Genomic DNA, 21099 nt, shown 5'->3' with positions numbered 1-21099 from the left:
ACCCCTCTTCCAAGAGCCATGATGTTTCAAATTTAAAGGACCGAGAGTGTGCTCTGGTAGTCCCCGGATCAAAGGTTACGGACAGCGCACAATGATCCGAAAACACCATGTAAACATTTTGAACCACCACCTCGTCATGGAGCTCCAGCCACTCCGTCGTAGCAACCGCCCTGTCTAGGCGTTCTTCAACCCACGACTCGGTGCCTCGACTCTTCTCCCAAGTATACCTGCCACCTTCCATACCCAAATCAATAAGCTAACAATCACCCAAAGTATCATTAAACCCTTCAATGAGCGAGGCCGGATGGGAATGTGATCCCCTCTTCTCGGAAAGACACGCGATGTCGTTGAAATCGCCCACGACGATCCACGACAGAGATGACCTGTCTTTTAGTTGCCGAAGCAAATCCCATGTAATGTGACGCCGGGACCGATCCGACTCACCATAGAATCCAGTGAGCCTCCAAACCGGGCGCCCGAGCAGTGTTATCTCCATATCAATGTGGTTGTTGGAGTAACTCATGAGCGATGCCGTATCCGCATTTCTCCAGCAGAAAGCAAGACCCCCACCTAGACCCGTACGCTCCACACCAATCTTACAATCAAAAACCATCTTCACACGTGCCTCCTCCACCTGTACATCAGTAGCCTTCGTCTCCATTAAGAAAACGAACATAGGTCGCGTTTTGGACATGATGTCCAATAGTTCGCTAACTGTCCGGGTGCCACCCATTCCCCGGCAGTTCCAGCTCAAGAAACTCATTTATCCTGGCGAGCCTGGTCCGCCAAGCCCGCCTTCTCATGATTTCGTGGTGTGTCGGTCATCTGCACATCACTACCAAATGTAGTGTCTTCTTCTTCACCCCTTCTGCGCTTCAGGTCTCCTTGCAACCCCCTTGCCTCCTCCGTATCCACCAGAACCGCCGGTGGTGGGCCCGCCGAGGGAAGAGTAGCCACAGCCGCTGACATAGCCGTAGCCGGTAGCAGCCACTTTGCACCGACCGTTTTTACCTGTCGTCTTGGACCGGCTCGAAGCCAAGCTCCAAACGGGAACGCCTCCGGGAGAATTCCTTCTTGGTACACCGTTTTACAAAACTTGTCTAAATGGCCCAGTATTCCACAGCAGTAGCAAAAGGTACTCAAGCGCTCGTATTTGAACGTGATCCATTGCACGGATCCATCTCGCCTAATGAGTTTCATCCGCCGCTTGAGAGGGGCCGAGATGGTCATCTTCACCCTGATCCGGTAATAGCTCTTCCATGCCCCACCAAAATTAAATGGGTCTGCCGTGATGAAATCTCCAATGTAATCCCTTATCTTGGCTATGAAATCTTGGGAGGCAAACATGGTCGGTAGACCATGAATCTGGACCCAAAACGGGATAGACGCCAATTCGACATCCTCTGGCCTGACGCCCACCGGAACTTGATCGCAGATCAGGAGGCTATTCTCGAAGGACCAAGGCCCATCGTCGAGAACCCGCTGGAGATCCTTCGGGTGGGGAAATTGAAACAGGAATAGGTCATCGGACAGCGACACTGCATACATCCCCATGACTGGACGCCACACAGACGCCAGGACCTGCTGCAAATGCTCAAATCGTACCTGTCGATTCGTGAGAAGCCTTCCAACCAGATTGTGATGAATCGTAGCATCCGGGATCGGCTGCAGATCAGGTGCCTCCAGACCGCCAGTTTCTTCTTCGGCCAAGGAGAGATCAGCACATTGATTTTCGATTTGTTGAATATCCATTTCGACGTATTGTATTGGAATCAATAAGAACAGAATAATCGTAGAACAAGACAACACAACTGCAGTAGCCATCTGACAAATCTGCTATAAAAAGAACCCTAGAAATCTAGGGAGATCACCCCCTCGACGCACGTTCGAGAGAGAGGGCCGCTACGACGCCGATGATCGGCGATCACGATCGGGAGACTGGCGACTAATGCGGAGCGTTTTCGATCCAATAGTAATACCTACCTAAAGTAATAATTTTTTAATATAAAAAGTGATGAGTTACAATTTTCCCTTAATGAAAATACATTTGTTCCTTTTTTTTTTAGTCAATTTCACGTAATATGTAGTAAACTTTATGTAATGATTTTAGTAATGAAAAATAACGTTTTTTTTTTAAAAATAATTATTGTTCTAGTTAGGAAAGTAAATCACATACCTACCAATCTACCATAATTGGAAAAATTTTACAAACGGTAAAAATGCCAATTACTAAAAAAGCCAATTTAATTAAAAAGTCTATTTACTTAATTAATTTCCATTTTACTTTTCTTACCAAATAAGTTTTACTTTAAAAGATTGGGCGGGAAAATGAAATAGGAGGATTTTATATATATATATTTTACTTAATTTCCTTTAAACATTTGCTTACCAAATAAAATTTATTATTAATTTGACCAATATATTATTAATTGGACCAATATATATATATATATATATATATATATATATATATATATATATATATATATATATATATATATATATTAAATATTATTAATTGTATATAATATCTATATATAAATAATGGATGATATTACAGAAATGCCCTTAAGTTTTGGGGGGAAAACTTGCTAGGAGGATTTTACTTATATATATATAGATATATAGATATATAGATATATAGATATATAGATATATAGATATAGATATAGATTATAAATCTAATATTCCATATATTTTGATATTTATAAATAAACTAGTATTTGCACCCGTGCGATGCACGGAATGAATTTGTTGTAATATATTAAGAATATATGAATTGATATATAATTATTTAAATTAGAACATCAAATATTATATAGTGCAATTAAAGATATGGTTTGGATCGTTTATATAATTTGATGTTATCATTGCTTGTATTTGTGTAAATAATTGCTCAAATTAATAGTTAATGTCTAGATGTACGCATGCGGTGCTATAACTTTGAAGATTTTATTTATCATTGTTTAGTATTTTCATAAATTAGGCAAATGTGTTCGTTCTCCAACAACTCAGTTATAGAAATGAATTGCTATCCTTATTCATTTGTATGGAAGATATATTTTTTTTCTAGATATATAACAATTTTTTCATTTAAAAAAAAAACTTAATAACACCGATTATATTTACACATTATTGAAACCTCTTTGTAGACGACATTGGTAGTGGCAACACAATCCTGTTCATCTTCGTCTAGAGCTAACACCTTCAATCCAGCAAAACAGGTTACTTGGGTGAAAATATATAATGGTAAAATATCACTCAATTAGTTATCTTTTTATATTTTCAGTCAATTAGTAATATCACTATATCAGATTCATTTTCAACCAATTATTATTTTTTATTTTCAGTCAATTAGTCAATTAGAATATCAAATTCAGTGATATTTTTACCTAATTTTTGTCCCATTTTAAATTGATGATGTAGATATTATTATTGAAATATTACCGTTCCATTTTTAATTTACCTTTACTATTGTTTAACATATGCATTTACTATTGATAATGTAAAATACTATTATTGAAATATTTTTCTCCAATTTTAACTTTCCATTCTATTTTTAATTAAAATGCAATGATCTGACCATTTCTTTTTTTTTTTCATTATTTTATTTTAGTCAATTATGGATCATTTTTTATTTGCAGTCAATTATTAATATTCATTTCCTTTTATATTTTCAATCAATTAGTAATATTAGATTCATTTTCAGTCAATTATTTTTTTTTTTTTTTCAGTAAATTAGTCAATTAGAATATAAATGCAGTGATATTTTTACCTAATTTCTGTTCCATTTTAATTTGATGACGTAGAATATTATTAATGAAATATTTTCGTTCCATTTTTAATTTATCTTTACTATTTTTTAAAATATGCATTTACTATTTGATGATGTAAAATATTATTATTGAAATATTTCTTTTCCATTTTTAATTTTCCTTTACTTCTAAACAAAAAAACAAAAAAAAAAAAAAAAAAAAAAAAAAAAAAAAAAAAACTCTGGACTTCTCAATATTTGCCTATATAGAGGAACTCAAGAGCTCCTCTTTCCAAAGTGAGATCAAAATGATCCCACATCATTAACCAATAACGCCTCCACTAAAGCTCAAACTCATAATCTTCCAAACGGAAATCCAACCTAGGTACCATTAGACCACCAACCCAGGTATTATTATTGTTAGTGTTTTTAAATGTTCAAAAGCCCCATATTATAATTGGCAATATTATTATGGCATACTAAGATAGGTTTAGAGTCTGTCCGTTTATCTCTATGGATAACTGATCAATCAGAAGCAACAACAGAAGTACTGACACTGAAGATCTGATTTAGGAAGCTGGTTTCTTAAAAGGCTTACGCGGTATTATCAGACTCATATGGAAAGATGAGCAGCGAATATTCTTAAGAAAGGTATGGACCTAACCTTCTGAGATTACATTCCTCTTTTATAGTCCTACCTTCTACAATCAAAGACATCTATGGAGAGTGGTTATTGAAGGATCTATAAGTACCCTTATTCGAAGAGAATTAGGGTTACACCAAAAGTAAGAAGAAACACTCCATTATCTGCTACATGAGATTAGATCTTTGATTGTCATGTATCTTCTCAATACAATATGTTCACGGTGATTAAGATGATGAACTTGAGAAGAGTTACTGCTGCTTAAACGAAAGGACACTGTGATCACACTGTTGTGGGAACAACTTTATAGAGCGTCATTGAAGTGGACTGCATCAGAGTGGGCTCTCCAAGTGAAGGGATTTCATTGGACTTCTGTATGCATGGCTCTCCATCTTCAACAATCCACTAGACCTGTGTAGACTGGGTTTGAACCTTGTGTGGGGCACTTGGGTAAGATTATTGTATATCTACCTTTGTACATTGGTTTATGATTTAGTGGATTGGACGCCTATGTGATCGTCCCCCAGACGTAGATACACACCGTATCGAACTGGGTAAACATTCTGTGTCTTTGGCTTTTGTCCGGTTATCTTTCTCGTATACTCTCTTCATGATTTATCATTACTAACTGGTCTCTTATCTGAACCAATTAGTAATCTACATCAGTCATCTAATTCAGTTAAGTTACTTAAAATGAGGAATTGCAAAATTACATGTGGTATCAGAGCTTTTAAGTCTACATAGTGACTTGATCCGAAGGGCTGTTTTAGTTTTGCATTCTCTCTGTTTTTGTGCAAGTCTCTCTGTGTGTTCGTTGTCTGGTTGTTGTAATCAGGATGGACGCAAGTATGAAACCGCCAGAACTAGATGGTCACAACTACTCTTTCTGGAAGGCTCGAATGGAGATATATCTTCAAGCACAAGGTACCAGGGTTTATCGCACCATCCTAACTGGGTGGAGTCGGCCTACTACTCAGAATGCGCAAGGAGTTGCTGAAGAAAAGCCCATGGAGACTTGGACAGACGATGAAATGAATGCCTCTGATCTGAACAACAAAGCATTGAACTCAATTGTAGGATCACTGCATGAATATGTTTTTACGCTTGTTACAGGAGTAAAAGAGGCTAAAAGGGTATGGGAAATTCTTGAAACCAGATTTGAAGGAACCAGTGATGTCAAACAGTCAAAGCTGCAAATGGTTCTGTCAGAATTTGAAGCGCTCAGAATGATTGAAGACGAAACCATTTCAACTTTCCACAATAGGGTTCAGAACTTGATGAACCGAGCCTCAATTCTTGGGGAACCGTTCACTGATGAGAGGGTGGTCAAAAAGATCCTTAGATCTTTACCTAAGCGTTTTCGAATGAAAGTAACTGCTATTCAGGAACACACAGGTTGGGAAAAGAAGACTGTAGGAGAACTCATGGGAAGCTTACACACATACGAACTGGAAGTTCTTGCTGATGATGATATTGGAAGCAACAGGAAAGGAAAGTCGGTATCCTTTGTGGCTGAGGCTGATCGAGAATATGACACAGACGACATAGATGATGAAACCTTAGCTCTTCTAACCAAAAACTCCAAGAAAATTTTAAAAGGTTTCAACAGAAAGGGTCAAGGTCAGCCTACCAGGACACAATACAAAGGCAACAACTCCTCATATCAAAAGGTAGAAACAACACCTTTCTCACAAAACAATCAATCTCAGATTGGGCGATCAAGAAAAAACAGAAACAGTTCCACAGACACAGGAAAACCCCTCAATCGGTCAGTGCAATGTAGGGAATGTGAAGGATGCGGTCACATACAGGCTGAATGTGCAACATATCTTAAAAGGAAAAAGGATATGTCTGTAGCTACTCTTAGTGATGATGAGGAGGAAACCTCAAATGATCAATCAGATGATAATGTAGGAAACTTTGTAGCTTTCTTTACTGCTACAGACCTTCAGTCAGACGAAGATCAATCTGATGAAGAATCATATATATCAACTGATGATTTTGAAGAGAGACATACTCAACTTGAGACAGAATTTGCAAAACTTGTTACTAGCTGGGAACAACTTGTGAAAGTGAATAAGAATCTGAATGACAAGCTGAAGCAAAGAGATGATCTTCTAAAGAAATTGAATGCAGAACAAAAGGTCATACTCGAACAAGGGAAGGAGGTACGATCAGAATACTGATACTGACCTGGCCAGATCAACTCATCAATCTCATTATTCGAGGTTCAAAAATAAGATTGTCAAAGTTAAATATTACACTCCCATTTGTCACTACTGTCAAACAAAAGGTCATACTCGACCTGAGTGTTATTTTTTCAACAGAGATCAAAGGAAGGAAAAATATCAGAATAAGACTATTACACCATTCACTAGACAGGTTTGGGTCAGAAAGTCAGAAGTTATCTGCTACCCCACCATTGTTCTGACTGCATCTACAACTTATGCTAGATGGTATTTCGACAGTGGATGTTCCAGACATATGACTGGAAATATTAAGTGTCTGATGGCTGTTCAACCTAGCAGTGGAGCTGTAACATATGGAGATGGAAAAAAAGGTAAGATCGTGGGGAAAGGTATCCTAAATGTACCAGGCTTACCTAAATTAGAAGAAGTCCTGCTAGTCAGTGGGTTGAAAGCAAATCTAATTAGCATCAGTCAGTTGTGTGATCAAAATTGGAATGTGTGCTTCGATCGTAACTGCTGCAGAGTTAGTGACAAAGCAAATCAACTTGTCATGAAAGGAACTCGGTCCTCAGACAATTGTTATGTTTTGACAAATGAAACTGCCTGTCATCTATCCAAATCTGATGAATCAAAACTCTGGCATAGACAACTGGGTCACATAAACTTCAGAGATATGGATAAGCTGATAAAACTGGAAGCAGTAAAAGGTGTACCTAAGATCAGAATTGATCCAGAAAAAATCTGTGGCGCATGTGCAATTGGGAAACAAATCAGAACTCCACACAAAGCAGTAAGAGGTATCACCACTGAGAAATGCCTAGATCTTGTCCATATAGACCTCATGGGGCCAACACAGACTGAAAGTATTGGGGGAAAGAAGTACATATTTGTGTGTGTAGACGACTTCTCTCGATACAGCTGGGTATACTTTCTGAGAGAAAAGACAAAAGCTTTCAAGGCCTTTAAGACTCTGTGCATAAGAGTTCAGAAGGAAAATGATGAGTCCATTATAAAAGTTCAGAGATTGAGGAGTGATCATGGAAAGGAATTTGAGAACTCACTATATTCAGACTTCTGCTTCGAGCATGGTATATCACATGAGTTCTCATCTCCTAGAACTGCTCAACAGAATGGAGTAGTGGAAAGAAAGAATCGAACTTTACAGGAAATGGCTAGAGTTATGCTACATGCCTCACATATGCCACAACGCTTCTGGGCTGAAGCAGTTCACACAGCGTGTCATATTATAAATAGGGTCTACCTTAGACCAGGAACAACGAAAACTCCTTATGAGATCTGGAAGGGAAAGAAGCCAAATCTGAAATATTTTCATGTGTTTGGGACAAAGTGTTATGTGCTGGCCGATAGAGAACAAAGAGGGAAGTTCGAACCCAAGAGTGATGAGAGCGTCTTCCTTGGCTACTCTCCGAACAGTCGTGCCTACAGAGTCTACAACAAGAGGACTCAGTCTGTGATGGAGTCAGTAAACGTGGTTATCGATGACAACCCAGAAGAATCAGTAGACTCAACAGTGATAAAGTCTTCTCTAAGTGATCCAGATGCGAGTAATAACAACAGTCAACTCAAACCACAAGAATCGTCAGATGAAGATCAAGAAAGTTCGGAACAGGAGATAGATCTCATGAATGATGCTGGTAAAGACAAACCCACCAGAACTCAGAAAAACCATCCATCAGATAACATTATTGGAGATCTATCAGATGGGATGAAGACCAGAAGCAGAATAAGAAATAATCTGACAGAAATATCTGGGTCTGCTTGCTATACCTCAAAGATAGAACCCAGAAATGTCAAAGAAGCCTTACAGGATGATCTGTGGATCAAGGCAATGCAGGAGGAACTACATCAGTTTGAGCGGAATCATGTCTGGAATCTTGTACCAAGACCTGATGATGTCAACGTAATTGGAACGAAGTGGATCTTTAAAAATAAAACTGATGAAGCCGGGAATATAGCCAGAAACAAAGCTCGGTTAGTTGCTCAAGGTTACACTCAGATTGAAGGGATTGACTATGACGAGACTTTTGCTCCTGTAGCTAGACTCGAGTTAATCAGAATCTTGCTGGCTGTCGCATGCATTTTGGGATTTACATTATATCAGATGGATGTCAAGACAGCATTTCTGAATGGGTATCTCCATGAAGATATCTATGTGGCTCAACCTAAGGGTTTTGAAGATCCAGAACATCCTTCTTATGTCTATAAGCTTCGAAAAGCTCTCTATGGTCTTAAACAAGCCCCACGGGCATGGTATGAACGACTGACACAGTATTTGCTCCAGCATGGGTATAAACGCGGAAGTGTTGACAAAACTCCGTTTGTAAAAACTACTGGAAGTCATGTAACCATAGCTCAAATCTATGTTGATGACATTGTGTTTGGATCAACCCTGCAGAAATACACTGATGAGTTGGTAAAAGTGATGAAGGAAGAGTTTGAAATGTCCATGGTTGGTCAACTGACATACTTCCTAGGTCTACAGGTCAAGCAAAGTTCTGAAGGATACTTTATTTCACAAGAGAAGTATGCTAAGAATCTTGTCAAAAAGTTTGATCTGGAATCATGTAAATCATCCAGAACACCTATCTCCACCTCTACAAAAGTATCGAAAGATGAAACTGGTGCATCAGTGTATAACACAGTCTATCGTAGCTTGATAGGCAGTCTGCTGTATCTAACAGCCAGTCGACCAGACATAATGTTCAGTGTAGGAATCTGTGCAAGGTATCAATCTGATCCAAAGGAATCTCATCTGATAGCTGCAAAACGCATTCTGAAGTACGTTAAAGGAACGATACAGTATGGACTCTGGTATTCCAAGGACATTGAACTGAATCTGGTTGCATACTGTGATGCTGATTGGGCAGGAAATATTGATGATCGGAAAAGTACTTCTGGAGGATGTTTCTTCGTTGGTAAAAACTTAGTATCATGGATAAGTAAGAAACAGAATTCAATCTCTCTAAGCACTGCAGAGGCAGAATACATAGCTGCAAGTGGTTGCTGTACTCAGTTGGTATGGATGAAACAGATGTTTCTGGATTATGGTCTTACTCAAGGAACAATGACACTCTTCTGTGACAATGTCAGTGCTATTAACATCTCCAAGAATCCTGTTCAACATTCCAGAACGAAGCATATTGACATCAGGCATCATTACATCAGAGACCTGGTTGAATCCAAGGAAATTGAATTGGAATACATTCAGACTGACAAACAACTGGCGGACATTTTGACTAAGCCATTGGATGCTAATCGTTTTGAAATTCTCAGATCTGCTCTGGGAATTTGCAGAATTGACTGATTAAAGCAGTTGGTCCGTCAGAGAGGAGTTGGTGTATACGGGTCAGTGTTATGATTTGACTTTCCTTAAAGACTCCTCTCTATTTATGTTAAGAAGATTATTTAACATTATGCTTCTTAGAGATATCTTAAAAGATCTTAATTTCTTTTCGAATTTCAAATTTCCTTGGGTTCCGTTTCCTTCCTAAAAAGGAGTTGTACCGTTGTGTCAATCAATCGCGTACGCATGATATTTGACAAGCCGCATTAATTAGGGTTCATCACCCTTAAGCCTATTTGATACCGGGTCAAGAAGAAAAACACATCTTCGATCACCACAGCTCTCAGCTTTCTATCTCTCTTGCATATCTGCCTTCAGTGATCTGCTCTTCTCTTCGCACACAACCTTCAATGGCAGACCCTGTAAGAAACATCATTATCAAACTTGGAAGAAAGACACAGTCTCCGGAGGTGGCCCTTAAGCATATTCAGACGCTGCTGTAGTTTGCTATGAAGAAGAAGCTCAAACTTGATCCTCTGCTTCGCGACGAGATTTTAGTAACTGTGATGACCTATTACCCAGAGTTTTATGCAGAATGGTCTGAAGATGATGCGACTGAACTGCTTATGAAGGTTTCTGAAGCCAGTGATGGAGTTTCTCCTGTATATATTCCAGAACCCTTGGATGGAAATCGGGCCGGGGCATTCCTTCAATACTTTGCACATCGAGCCCTAGAATTGGTTGAGGCCTCTCGACGGCAAGCGGAGGCGCAACCTCTGTATCTCGCAGCTGCTCAAAAAGAGGCAACACACAGACAGGAGATCCTCCGAAACAGGTCAAACTTTTCTGAAACTCCTATTGAAATTTCACCATATAAACCTGATGTTTCTGCTACCCCATCGTGTGTGCCTGTTATTTCTGAAAATTTAACTGCTTTGGATTCCGAGAAGCCTCTTATGAATGTTGATTCTTTATCTCTGCCTTTGAGTGAATATGTTGGTATGAAAACTGATGTCTTGCATGTGTCTGATGAGAAAGCAAAGTCCACTGATGAGCTAAATCCACTGAGTTTAGTCGTTTACTCTCCTGATAATATTGCTCTACCTCCTGCTGAGAATATTGATGAAACTAAAGAAACTTGTTCTGCTGTTGATACTCCTGTTTTACCTGCTACTGTAGAAACTGTTGATTTATCAAGCCCCCACAAGTCTGAGAAAACAGGTGGAATTCCTGTTTACACTGCAACATCTTTAGGAGAGAGTCTGGAACATGTGCAACACTTTGCTGGGCTACCATCTGATTCCATCCCTCAACCATATCGAGTGATTCATCCTTCCGAATCTTCCAGTGAAGATGATAAAATACTGGCTGAAGTGTATGGATCTCAAGCACTTCAATATGATGTTCCAACTGTTGAGGCAACTGCTCATCCTGACTCCACGAATTTCAAAATTCGAGAGATTTCGAATATTATTGGAAGCTCGTCTGCAAATGTTTCTGATTCTAGCCACTCTGTGACTCCGGTTCAGTCCCCAACCAAGGAAACAAGACGGTCAAAAAGGAAGAATGTCCCGGTAAAGGTTATTGTTGAGACCGGTGATGATAATGCTGATGTGGATCAGCCTGAGAAGAAGAGAAAGTCGAATGAGAATGTTAAGCCAGAAGGAAACCCGCCTGTTCAACAAGTGTTTAAGACTCTGCGATCGTCTGTTAAGCAAAAATGATCTACTGCTGTTCAAGCTACCTCTGTACCAGCCCCTTCTGTCAGAAAAGGGAAGCCATCCACTCGATCGAGAGGTCGAAGTATCACCCCTGAGGTCCCACATGTTGAAGAAACTGACCCATCTGTTTACCGGCCTCAGTTTGTATCTCCTGGTGCATAGACCAAATGGGCCACTATGGTTAGAAGGGATCTTATTGTTCAAAGATCGGTGGACGAGAACCAGCTCCCATTTCGAAACATAAACAAATACTTATTAAAGTAAAAAAAAAAAAAAAAAAAAAAAAAAGCAAACAAATATGGATAAGCAGCCATACAAATTGCACTATCCAAATCTCCCATTTCGAAAATTTTCAATCTTCAATTTCTTAGAATATAATCATATACAAGTGCAATGAAGATATAAGGTTTCAAGAAAAAAACTTACAGTTTGGAGTTTTATCCAATCCAAGCACCCTCCTGCTACTCATGGTTGCGCTAGTTTCTTCCGATTGCTTCCGCGTATTCTTTGCTAGATTTTAGAGAATTTGGGTTCATCAATGGTAGAAGAGATTAGAGAGGGAATCGGGTAATTAGAATGTGGTTGTTGGCAGTGAACGGGACCCTTCCATCCATTATCTAATAATAATAATAATAATAATAATAATAATAATAATAACAATAATAACAATAATAACAATAATAACAATAATAATAATAATAAGTGAAATGTCATTTTTATCCTCATATTTAACGGCCCTAACACTGAAAATATGCTATATGTAAACAACACAGGGAAAAAAGTGTCATTTTCCCATTATAAAGATATATATTCATAATTTTTGAATTTCATATTCACAATTATTAAATTTCTATATTCATAATTACATAACTATATGTTCATAATTATGTTCACAACACTATGTTCATAATTACATAACTATATCTTCATAATTATGTTCACAACACTATGTTCACAATTACATAACTATATGTTTATAATTATGTTCACAACACTATGTTCATAATTATAGAACTATATGTTCATAATTTTTGAACTATATATTCATAATTATGAACAATTTTTGAACCGTGTCTACCTTGCAAGGTGGACACATTTCCACAGCATAATTTGTCGAGTCAATAGTACTAAAAAAAAAAAAAAAATAGCATTTGTACTTCTCAATACTTGCCCACATTGATGGGCAAGCAATTATATAGAGGAGCTCAAGCTCCTCTTTCCAAACATTTTCAATGTGGGATCAAAATGATCACATATCATTTACAAAGGGGAGCCTTCTTTGTGTTTTTTTTTTTTTTTTTTTAATTTTAATTTTATTTTGTATATAATTTTTTTTGGATTATTATTATTATTATTATTGTTGTTGTTGTTGTTGTTGTGTTGTTATTGTTATTATTTTAATTTTATTTTATTATTATTGCATTATTACATAGGGTTTTTATTATACTTGAAGAATAATAGTATCAATTATATTATAGAATATAATACCATACATAATATTACGAATTAATAGATTTTATTTAATTTTCATTTGAAATTTTATTTAATTTCCATTCGAGATTTACTTACCAATTTGAGAATTATAAATTTGTAAATTTTTTTTTTTTTAAAAAGTGTATTTATTTATTTAAAGTAGTGCCCTAATCAATTCATTATATTGATATTCGTAATCAATTCATTATATTAATATTCCTAATTAATCTTATTCCTAATTAATTCATAATATTGATATTACTACATTTCCATTTTTCATTTGCTTACCAAATAAGCTTTATTAATTATTTCACCAATAAAATATAAAATATAAAATATAAAATATTTAATTAATTTGACTACAAAAGTTTGGGCGGGAAAATGAAATAGGAGGATTTTACTCTCTCTCTCTCTCTCTCTCTCTCTCTATATATATATATATATATATATATATATATATATATATATATATATATATATATATATATATATATATATATATATATGACAGGATAATGGTGCTGGCACCCGACCCAGATCATAAGCAGCACCTGACCCGACACCATATTTAACCCGACATCGTGTGGAATTCCAACAGGCAGAACACCAACGGGTGGAAACATTATGGCCATTCATTGCATTGAAGGGAGAGAATTAAAGCTGAGCGCCTCATTCATGATTCTTCATGCTATTGCCGTTAGCCTCAGCTCCCCAATTATGACTCTTCATGTTGTTACCGTTAGGACTTAGCATAAATAGCACTCCCCTCAGCTAGCAAGGGGGGGACACACTGTACTTTCTATACTGAGACAAAAAGGCAATACAACTATTGTTACTTTCTTATAGCATTATTATATTATTATTACCGGTAACGTTATTACCGTCATTGGTGCTTTCATTGAGAGCCTGAGTCCAATACTCAAGCAGGCTACAACACAACTCTTTTTCTCTTTCAACAGCAAGCTTGAAAGAATGGCGTCCCGCAGCTCCCACGGTTCTCGCAACGTGAACAATGGCAACGCCTCAGGTGACCTCCGTGACCTACTCACCAACAATCGCGGAGGGGACCTCCGAGAACATCTCAACAACGGGAGGCCTGGGGACCTTCGAGACCAACTCAACAATGGAGGAAACCTTCGAGACCAACTCAGCAATGGAGGAAACCTCCGAGACCAACTCAACAATGGAGGGGCGAACCAATTCGTGGACCTCCAGGCGACCATCCAGCAAGCGGTGGCAGCGGCACTAAACCAAGTGGCGGTGGGACTACAAGGCCAAGTGCCCCCGCCGCGGCCTCAGGAAATAGAAATAGAATCTCCACCAAGGGTGGATGCCCAGGACGCAACTCGTGCCGCGAGGGTCGCAGGGCGACGCACTAGGACCGGGGGTCCGGGAGAGGGCACCCAGAGAAGCGGACCGACCGGACGGCAACCTAGGCCATCCCGCTCTGCCTTAGAACGGTTGGGACACGGGGCGCCCGCTCGGCAAGGGCTGGAGTCGCGTGCCGAGGGGTCCTCCGCTAGAGGCCCTCGCCGACACGAGGAAAGAGAAGCGGAGAGATCGCCCATAGAAAGGATGGGCGAGTCTCGTGGGTCGGCCCCGCGCCGCCACGGTAATGAGTCGGCCCCGCGTCGACACTCGGAAGAGCGACGCTTCGACGAACCGGCCCCGCGTCGGCACTCGGCGGAGCGACGCGTCGATGAGCCGGCTCCGCATCGGCACTCAGCGGGCGAACGACGCGTTGGTGAGCGGGTTCCACATCGACACTTGGATGGACAAAACGTCGAGGAACCAGCTCCGCGTCGACACTCAGATGGACGACATGAACTGGCCCCATACATGGAGGAGCGGCAGCCGGTCCCGCGCCGGCACCCTGACGAATCAGCCCTGGTCGAAAGGCTGCAGAGAAGGATCGAGGAGTTAGCAAGAAGGGTGGAGGCACGGGAGCAGTCGCCGGAACCCGAGGTACGAATGGCGGCACCGTTCTCCCCAAGCATCATGGACGTACCTCTGCCGAGGGACTTTAGGTTGCCCGCCATCAAGGAGTACACGGGGGTCACTGACCCACGCGTCCACATGACGAGGTACAAGGCTGCTATGGTAATGATCGGGGCAGGGGACGCCATCATGTGCCGAGCGTTCTTGTCCACCCTGGATGGAGCGGCCCAAGACTGGTTCAACACCATCCCTGATGGGTCGATCCAAAACTTTGGGGAGTTGTCCAAGAGCTTCCTGACATACTTCTCCGGTAGCATACAGCGTAAGAAACCCTTCTCTCACCTCTGTGTAGTGAAGCAAGATAGAGGCGAGAGCCTCAAAGACTTCCTGATAAAATGGAAAGAGGAAGTCAATAATGTCTACGACTTCGACTCCAAGGCGGCGATCCCGATATCTATCCATGCCTTAAGATCAGGGTATTTCCACAAGCAGTTGAACGCCCACCATCCCTGCTCTTACGAAGATCTGATAAGGACGGCTAGCCGCTATGCCGAAGCAGAGGACGTTGACAGGAAGAAGAAGGACGAAGAGGATGGAAGGAAAGGTGGGAAGCCTGGGAAAGCGGGTCCGCCCAGCCAGGCACCACTCTCGAACCACCCGACCGCAGGGAAAGGCCGAGACAACGAACGACCTCGCCTGGTTCCCTTGCGTAATCTAACTCCTCTTACCCATCCCGTCAGTGTCATTCTAAAGCAAGCTGAGGAGATGGGAATGGTAGAATTCCCCGAGGAGTGCATGAAGGTCTCCCCGAAGGCGGACCAAACAAAGTACTGCAGGTTCCATAGGCAAACCGGCCACGATACGGATGAGTGTCACGTTTTGAAGAGACAAATAGAAGAACTCATCCAGCAGGGCTACTTTCGACATTTCGTCAAGAGATCCAAGCAGCAGCAACAGCCGCAACACAATCCACCAAAAAATGTCTGGAGGAATGAGGATGGCACAGAGCCGTCCACCTCGAACGCCAAAAAAAGAGAACACGACCAAATATTTGAGCAGAATGATAGCGAGAAAGAAACCGAGGTGGCGCCCAGCCGACAAAAGAAGCACACCATACACTTTATCTATGGTGGACCCGCAGGGGGCGACACGCCCGCGGAAAGAAAGAAGTAGAGCCGGCAGCTATACGTGGGACAAGTGGTGAGTCTTCCTAGAGAAAAGAAACAGAGACAGGAGGCCATCACCTTCTCTGATGATGACCTCCCAGAGGGCCCGTTACCCCATCGTGACGCCCTGGTGATTAAGATGGACGTCAACGATGTCATGGTCCACCGCATCTTAATCGACACAGGAAGCTCAGTCAACGTGATGTATTACGATGCCTTCACCAAGTTAGGGATACCTAGGAACCAGCTCAAAGAAGTACGTACCCCACTCTCTGGATTTACAGGTGATTCAGTGGAGACAGAGGGGTCAGTGGTCTTACCAGTGGAGATAGGCACGAGCCCTAACATTCGCAAACTTGACGTAGAATTCATCGTGGTAAGACTCGCTTGTGCGCACAACATCATATTGGGGAGGCCGGCACTGGAGGACCTCAAGGCCATAGTGTCGGTGGAACACTTGTGTATGAAGTTCCATACTCCGAATGGGGTAGGAGTCGTCAAAGGAGACCAGCGAGCAGCCCGCAGTTGTTACGAAAAAGCATGCAAAAAGATTGGCAGAAAGGATCTACAAGTCCACACCATCTGCAAGGATGATCAATCGGGTATGGAGCTCAGAACATTTAGTTAGATATTATTAGTAATATTTTGTAATCATGGTCTGCCCAGGTTACTTTGCTCAAATAAAAGGTTCTCAACACCACCTTCGATCAACCAAAAGTCGGCCGACGCTACATTGTAAAAATAAAAAAAAAATAAAAAAATAGATAAGATAAAATAAAATAAAAAATAGAGAACCGAGTCCTCGGGTGGCCGAGGCATGCGCCTCGGCCGAAAAAAAAAAAAAAAAAAAAGGGCCGGGCAACGCCTCAGCCACAGGCCGAGGCGCACGTCTCGGCCTTCTGGTCGAGGCGGATAGCTGAGGCCGTGCCTCAGCCACAGGCCGAGGCACACGTCTCGGCCTTCTGGTCGAGGCGACGCCTCGGCCAAGTTGCTGAGGCGACGCCTCGATCCAAAAATAATAATAATAATAATAATAATAATTTAAAAAAAAAAAAGGCCGGGCAGCGCCTCAGCCACAGGCCGAGGCGCACGTCTCGGCCTTCTGGTCGAGGCGACGCCTCAGCCACAGGTCGAGGCGCACGTCTCGGCCTTCTGGTCGAGGCAACGCCTCGGCCAGATGGCTGAGGCCGCGCCTCGGCCAAGTGGCTGAGGCGACGCCTCGGTCAAAAAAAAAAAAAAAAAAAAAAAAAAGGCCGGGCAGCGCCTCAGCCACAGGCCGAGGCGCACGTCTCGGCCTTCTGGTCGAGGCGACGCCTCGGCCACATGCCGAGGCGCGGCGCCTCGATCCAAAAAAAAAAAAAAATGCCAGAACTCGCCTCGGCCACTATCGGTCGAGCCGACGCTTCGACCACGATCGGCCAAGGCGCACGCCTCGGCCACAATCGTCCGAGACGCACGCCTCGGCCACGGTCGGTCGAGGCGACGCTTCGACCACGATCGGCCAAGGCGCACGCCTCGGCCACGATCGGCCGAGGCGCACGCCTCGGCCACGGTCGGTCGAGGCGACGCCTCAACCGCGATCGGCCAAGGCGATGCCTCGGCCACGGTCGACCGAGGCGCACGCCTCGGCCACGATCGGTCGAGGCTACGCCTCGGCTGGAGGCACACACCTCGGCCAGCCTAAGCCGCAGCCCGTCTCGGCCAGCATAAAAAATAAAAATTTAAATTTAAAAAAAATAATTCATGTGTGATTTGGAAAATAAAATCACATACTCGGGATCAACCGGGCACGATATCAAGCAAATTCAGCATTACTCACAAGTCAACTCAAACACATCCGTAGACTCAGGAGTAGGGGGGACTGGTGACAGGATAATGGTGCTGGCACCCGACCCAGATCATAAGCAGCACCTGACCCGACACCATATTTAACCCGACATCGTGTGGAATTCCAACAGGCAGAACTCCAACGGGCAGAACACCAACGGGTGGAAACATTATGGCCATTCATTGCATTGAAGGGAGAGAATTAAAGCTGAGCGCCTCATTCATGATTCTTCATGCTATTGCCGTTAGCCTCAGCTCCCCAATTATGACTCTTCATGTTGTTACCGTTAGGACTTAGCATAAATAGAACTCCCCTCAGCTAGCAAGGGGGACACACTGTACTTTCTATACTGAGACAAAAAGGCAATACAACTATTGTTACTTTCTTATAGCATTATTATATTATTATTACCGGTAACGTTATTACCGTCAATATATATATATATATATATATATATATATATATATATATATATATATATATATATATATATATATATATATATATTATGACAATTTGGATAAAAGTTTAGTTAATTCGGTTAACCCATATTTTCTAACTGAATAAACTGTTAACCGTAAATTTATAAAATCATTAACCATTAATGAAATTTAAATTTTTGGGTTTAATGACGATTTACGTAAATGTTTTGGTTCGAGCGGTTAACCAAACTTTAACTGAAATTACACATCCATAACTGTCATTGTTCAAAAAGTAGACAATTCCAAAATTACAACATTTTTGTCCTCTATATATATATATATATATATATATATATATATATATATATATATATATTATAAAGGCTTATAATTTGTTTTTAATTATTTGCTTACAGAATACTATTTTATTAAATTAGTTTGTTCACTAAATCGTAGCATAATATTTCCATAGTAATGTTTTTTTTTTATACACGGTAATATATTGTCTAACATATATATATGAAATGGTTAATATTTAGATTGCTTAAATTCGATATACACCATATTATGATAATACGTTCATATGAGAACATGGACTCATTTATTACCAAGATTATATAAATTACGTATCTTACTTTATTCTTTCCTTTATTTATTTATTGATTTGAAAATATAATCCAAGATTACGTACTCGATAACTGTAATAAATTTTCATTCGTACCTTAATTTATTCTTTTTCTTATTTATTTATTGGTTTGAAAATATAATTAATAAGTATACTACCCCGTCTACCCTTCATAATTATTTTTCTTTGTATCAACCAAATGGGAGAAATTAGGAGTGAATTAAGGTAAATAATAGAGAATATTACAATAAATAAATTGTTTTTCTTTGTATTCACGAAATGGGAGAAATTAGGAGTTAATTAAGGTAAATTAAATAGAAATATCATAATATTTATTTCTCCTTCTAATAACAGATATCTTTTCGAATTTAATCCATACATAATATTACCATATTGAAATAATATTACAATAGTGCATAATAGGAGTAAATTAAGATATAATATATATATATATATATATATATATATATATATATATATATATATATATATTATTAAATAAGTTATATAACTTAAAATTGATTAAATTCTTAAATTATACTTAAGTTAATCTTACAAAAAATTGGCAAAACTGAAACCAAATTTGTAAATTCAATTTTAATTTTTGAAATTTCGGATTAAATTCGTTGCACGAGTGTGACTCTAATTCGTAAATTTAAAAAACATAGTGTAGAATAGGAGTAAATTAAGGTAAATATTACCAATAATTAGCAAAATCGAAAACATATTCTTATTGAGAAGTGACAAATGCCTATTACATAACAACGATGAAGAATATAAGAAATGACTAATTCTAATAGAAATCATGGTAGATTTTCAACCTTTAGGGCTCTTAAAAGATCCCTCATTATTTGAATCACATTCCTTGTTAGACTCCAAATTTCCAATAGGACGTTTAGACACATGTCCATCGAGAATCGTGAAATGTAGGAAAAGTCAAATACCTCAATAAAGTTATACAAAAGGTAAAACAATATAAGTGAGCAATAAATAACCTCTTCAAAGAAATCACAATCTTTTTTGGTACAAATATGTGTAGAGAAATCTGCATCATTCACTACTCCCATAGTGGTTTTAGCACAAAACTGCAGCATATACCTGTGAGTAAAAAAAGAAAAACCTATACATCATAGACTACACTCTATATAGTTTATTGTTTCATAACCTATTGTTTTTGCAAGACGAACCACATGGAGCACTCTAATCTTGTTGTGATTCCATATGAGTCTAGGATGAAGTCCACGACCAACAATCTCGCTCTGAGTTGAAGCCGTCATTGCTATTCGGTGTAAATAGGAGAGTACAGAGGTAGAAATACGTTAGAAGCTTACAACTTTAGGTTTTGCAAAATGATATATTAAATAGTAAATTCTTATGTTCTAATTTGACCGAAAATATGGAGATACCATAATACAGAGTATATTATTTACACGATTATATTATGAATTGCAATATTACTATAAATGATTATTCCATCTTCTGCCGATTTGTATGTATTTATGTATGAATGTATGAGTGTAGATACCATAATATATTATGAATTTCAATATTACTATAATTAATATATTATGAATTGCAATATTACCATAATGAATTATGAATTTTGTACTCATTATGAAGATATCATAATTATGAAATATTACCACTTAATACATTTTACTTAATTTCCATTATATTAAACATTTACTTACCAAATAAACTTTATTATTAATTTGACCAATATATATATATATATATATATATATATATATATATATATATATATATATATATATATATATATATATATATATATATATAGATTTAGGGTGAATTATTAATTGTTTTGAAATAGAAAACAAAAAATATTAAAAAGAAAAAGTTTGCCATTGTTATGGCGCACTATAGAGAGAGCGTGTCAGCTTTTCTTTCCCAGAACCAGCGAAGCGAAACCAAACCCCTCTCTCTCTAGTCTCCGTATGGTTCCATATAAACTCTCATTTATATGTATGCCATTCAAAACATTGAAACCAGTTTTCGTAGTACTATCTAATAAA

General features: G+C 39.3%; 1 protein-coding gene across 1 annotated transcript; it reads right to left on the bottom strand.

Moving 5' to 3' along the window:
• Positions 1-759: 759 nt before the first annotated feature.
• On the bottom strand, positions 760-1752 carry LOC109177168. The gene has a single exon (XM_019326469.1). It carries the CDS (start codon positions 1750-1752, stop codon positions 760-762), a length of 993 nt encoding a protein of 330 aa, XP_019182014.1.
• Between the last annotated feature and the right edge of the window lie 19347 nt (positions 1753-21099).

The sequence above is a fragment of the Ipomoea nil genome, unplaced genomic scaffold (genome assembly GCF_001879475.1).
Source record: "Ipomoea nil cultivar Tokyo-kokei standard unplaced genomic scaffold, Asagao_1.1 scaffold0802, whole genome shotgun sequence".
Classification (NCBI taxonomy): domain Eukaryota; kingdom Viridiplantae; phylum Streptophyta; class Magnoliopsida; order Solanales; family Convolvulaceae; genus Ipomoea; species Ipomoea nil.
The sequence above is the reverse complement of the archived record's forward strand: the minus strand, read 5'-3'. Positions and strand labels throughout refer to the sequence as shown.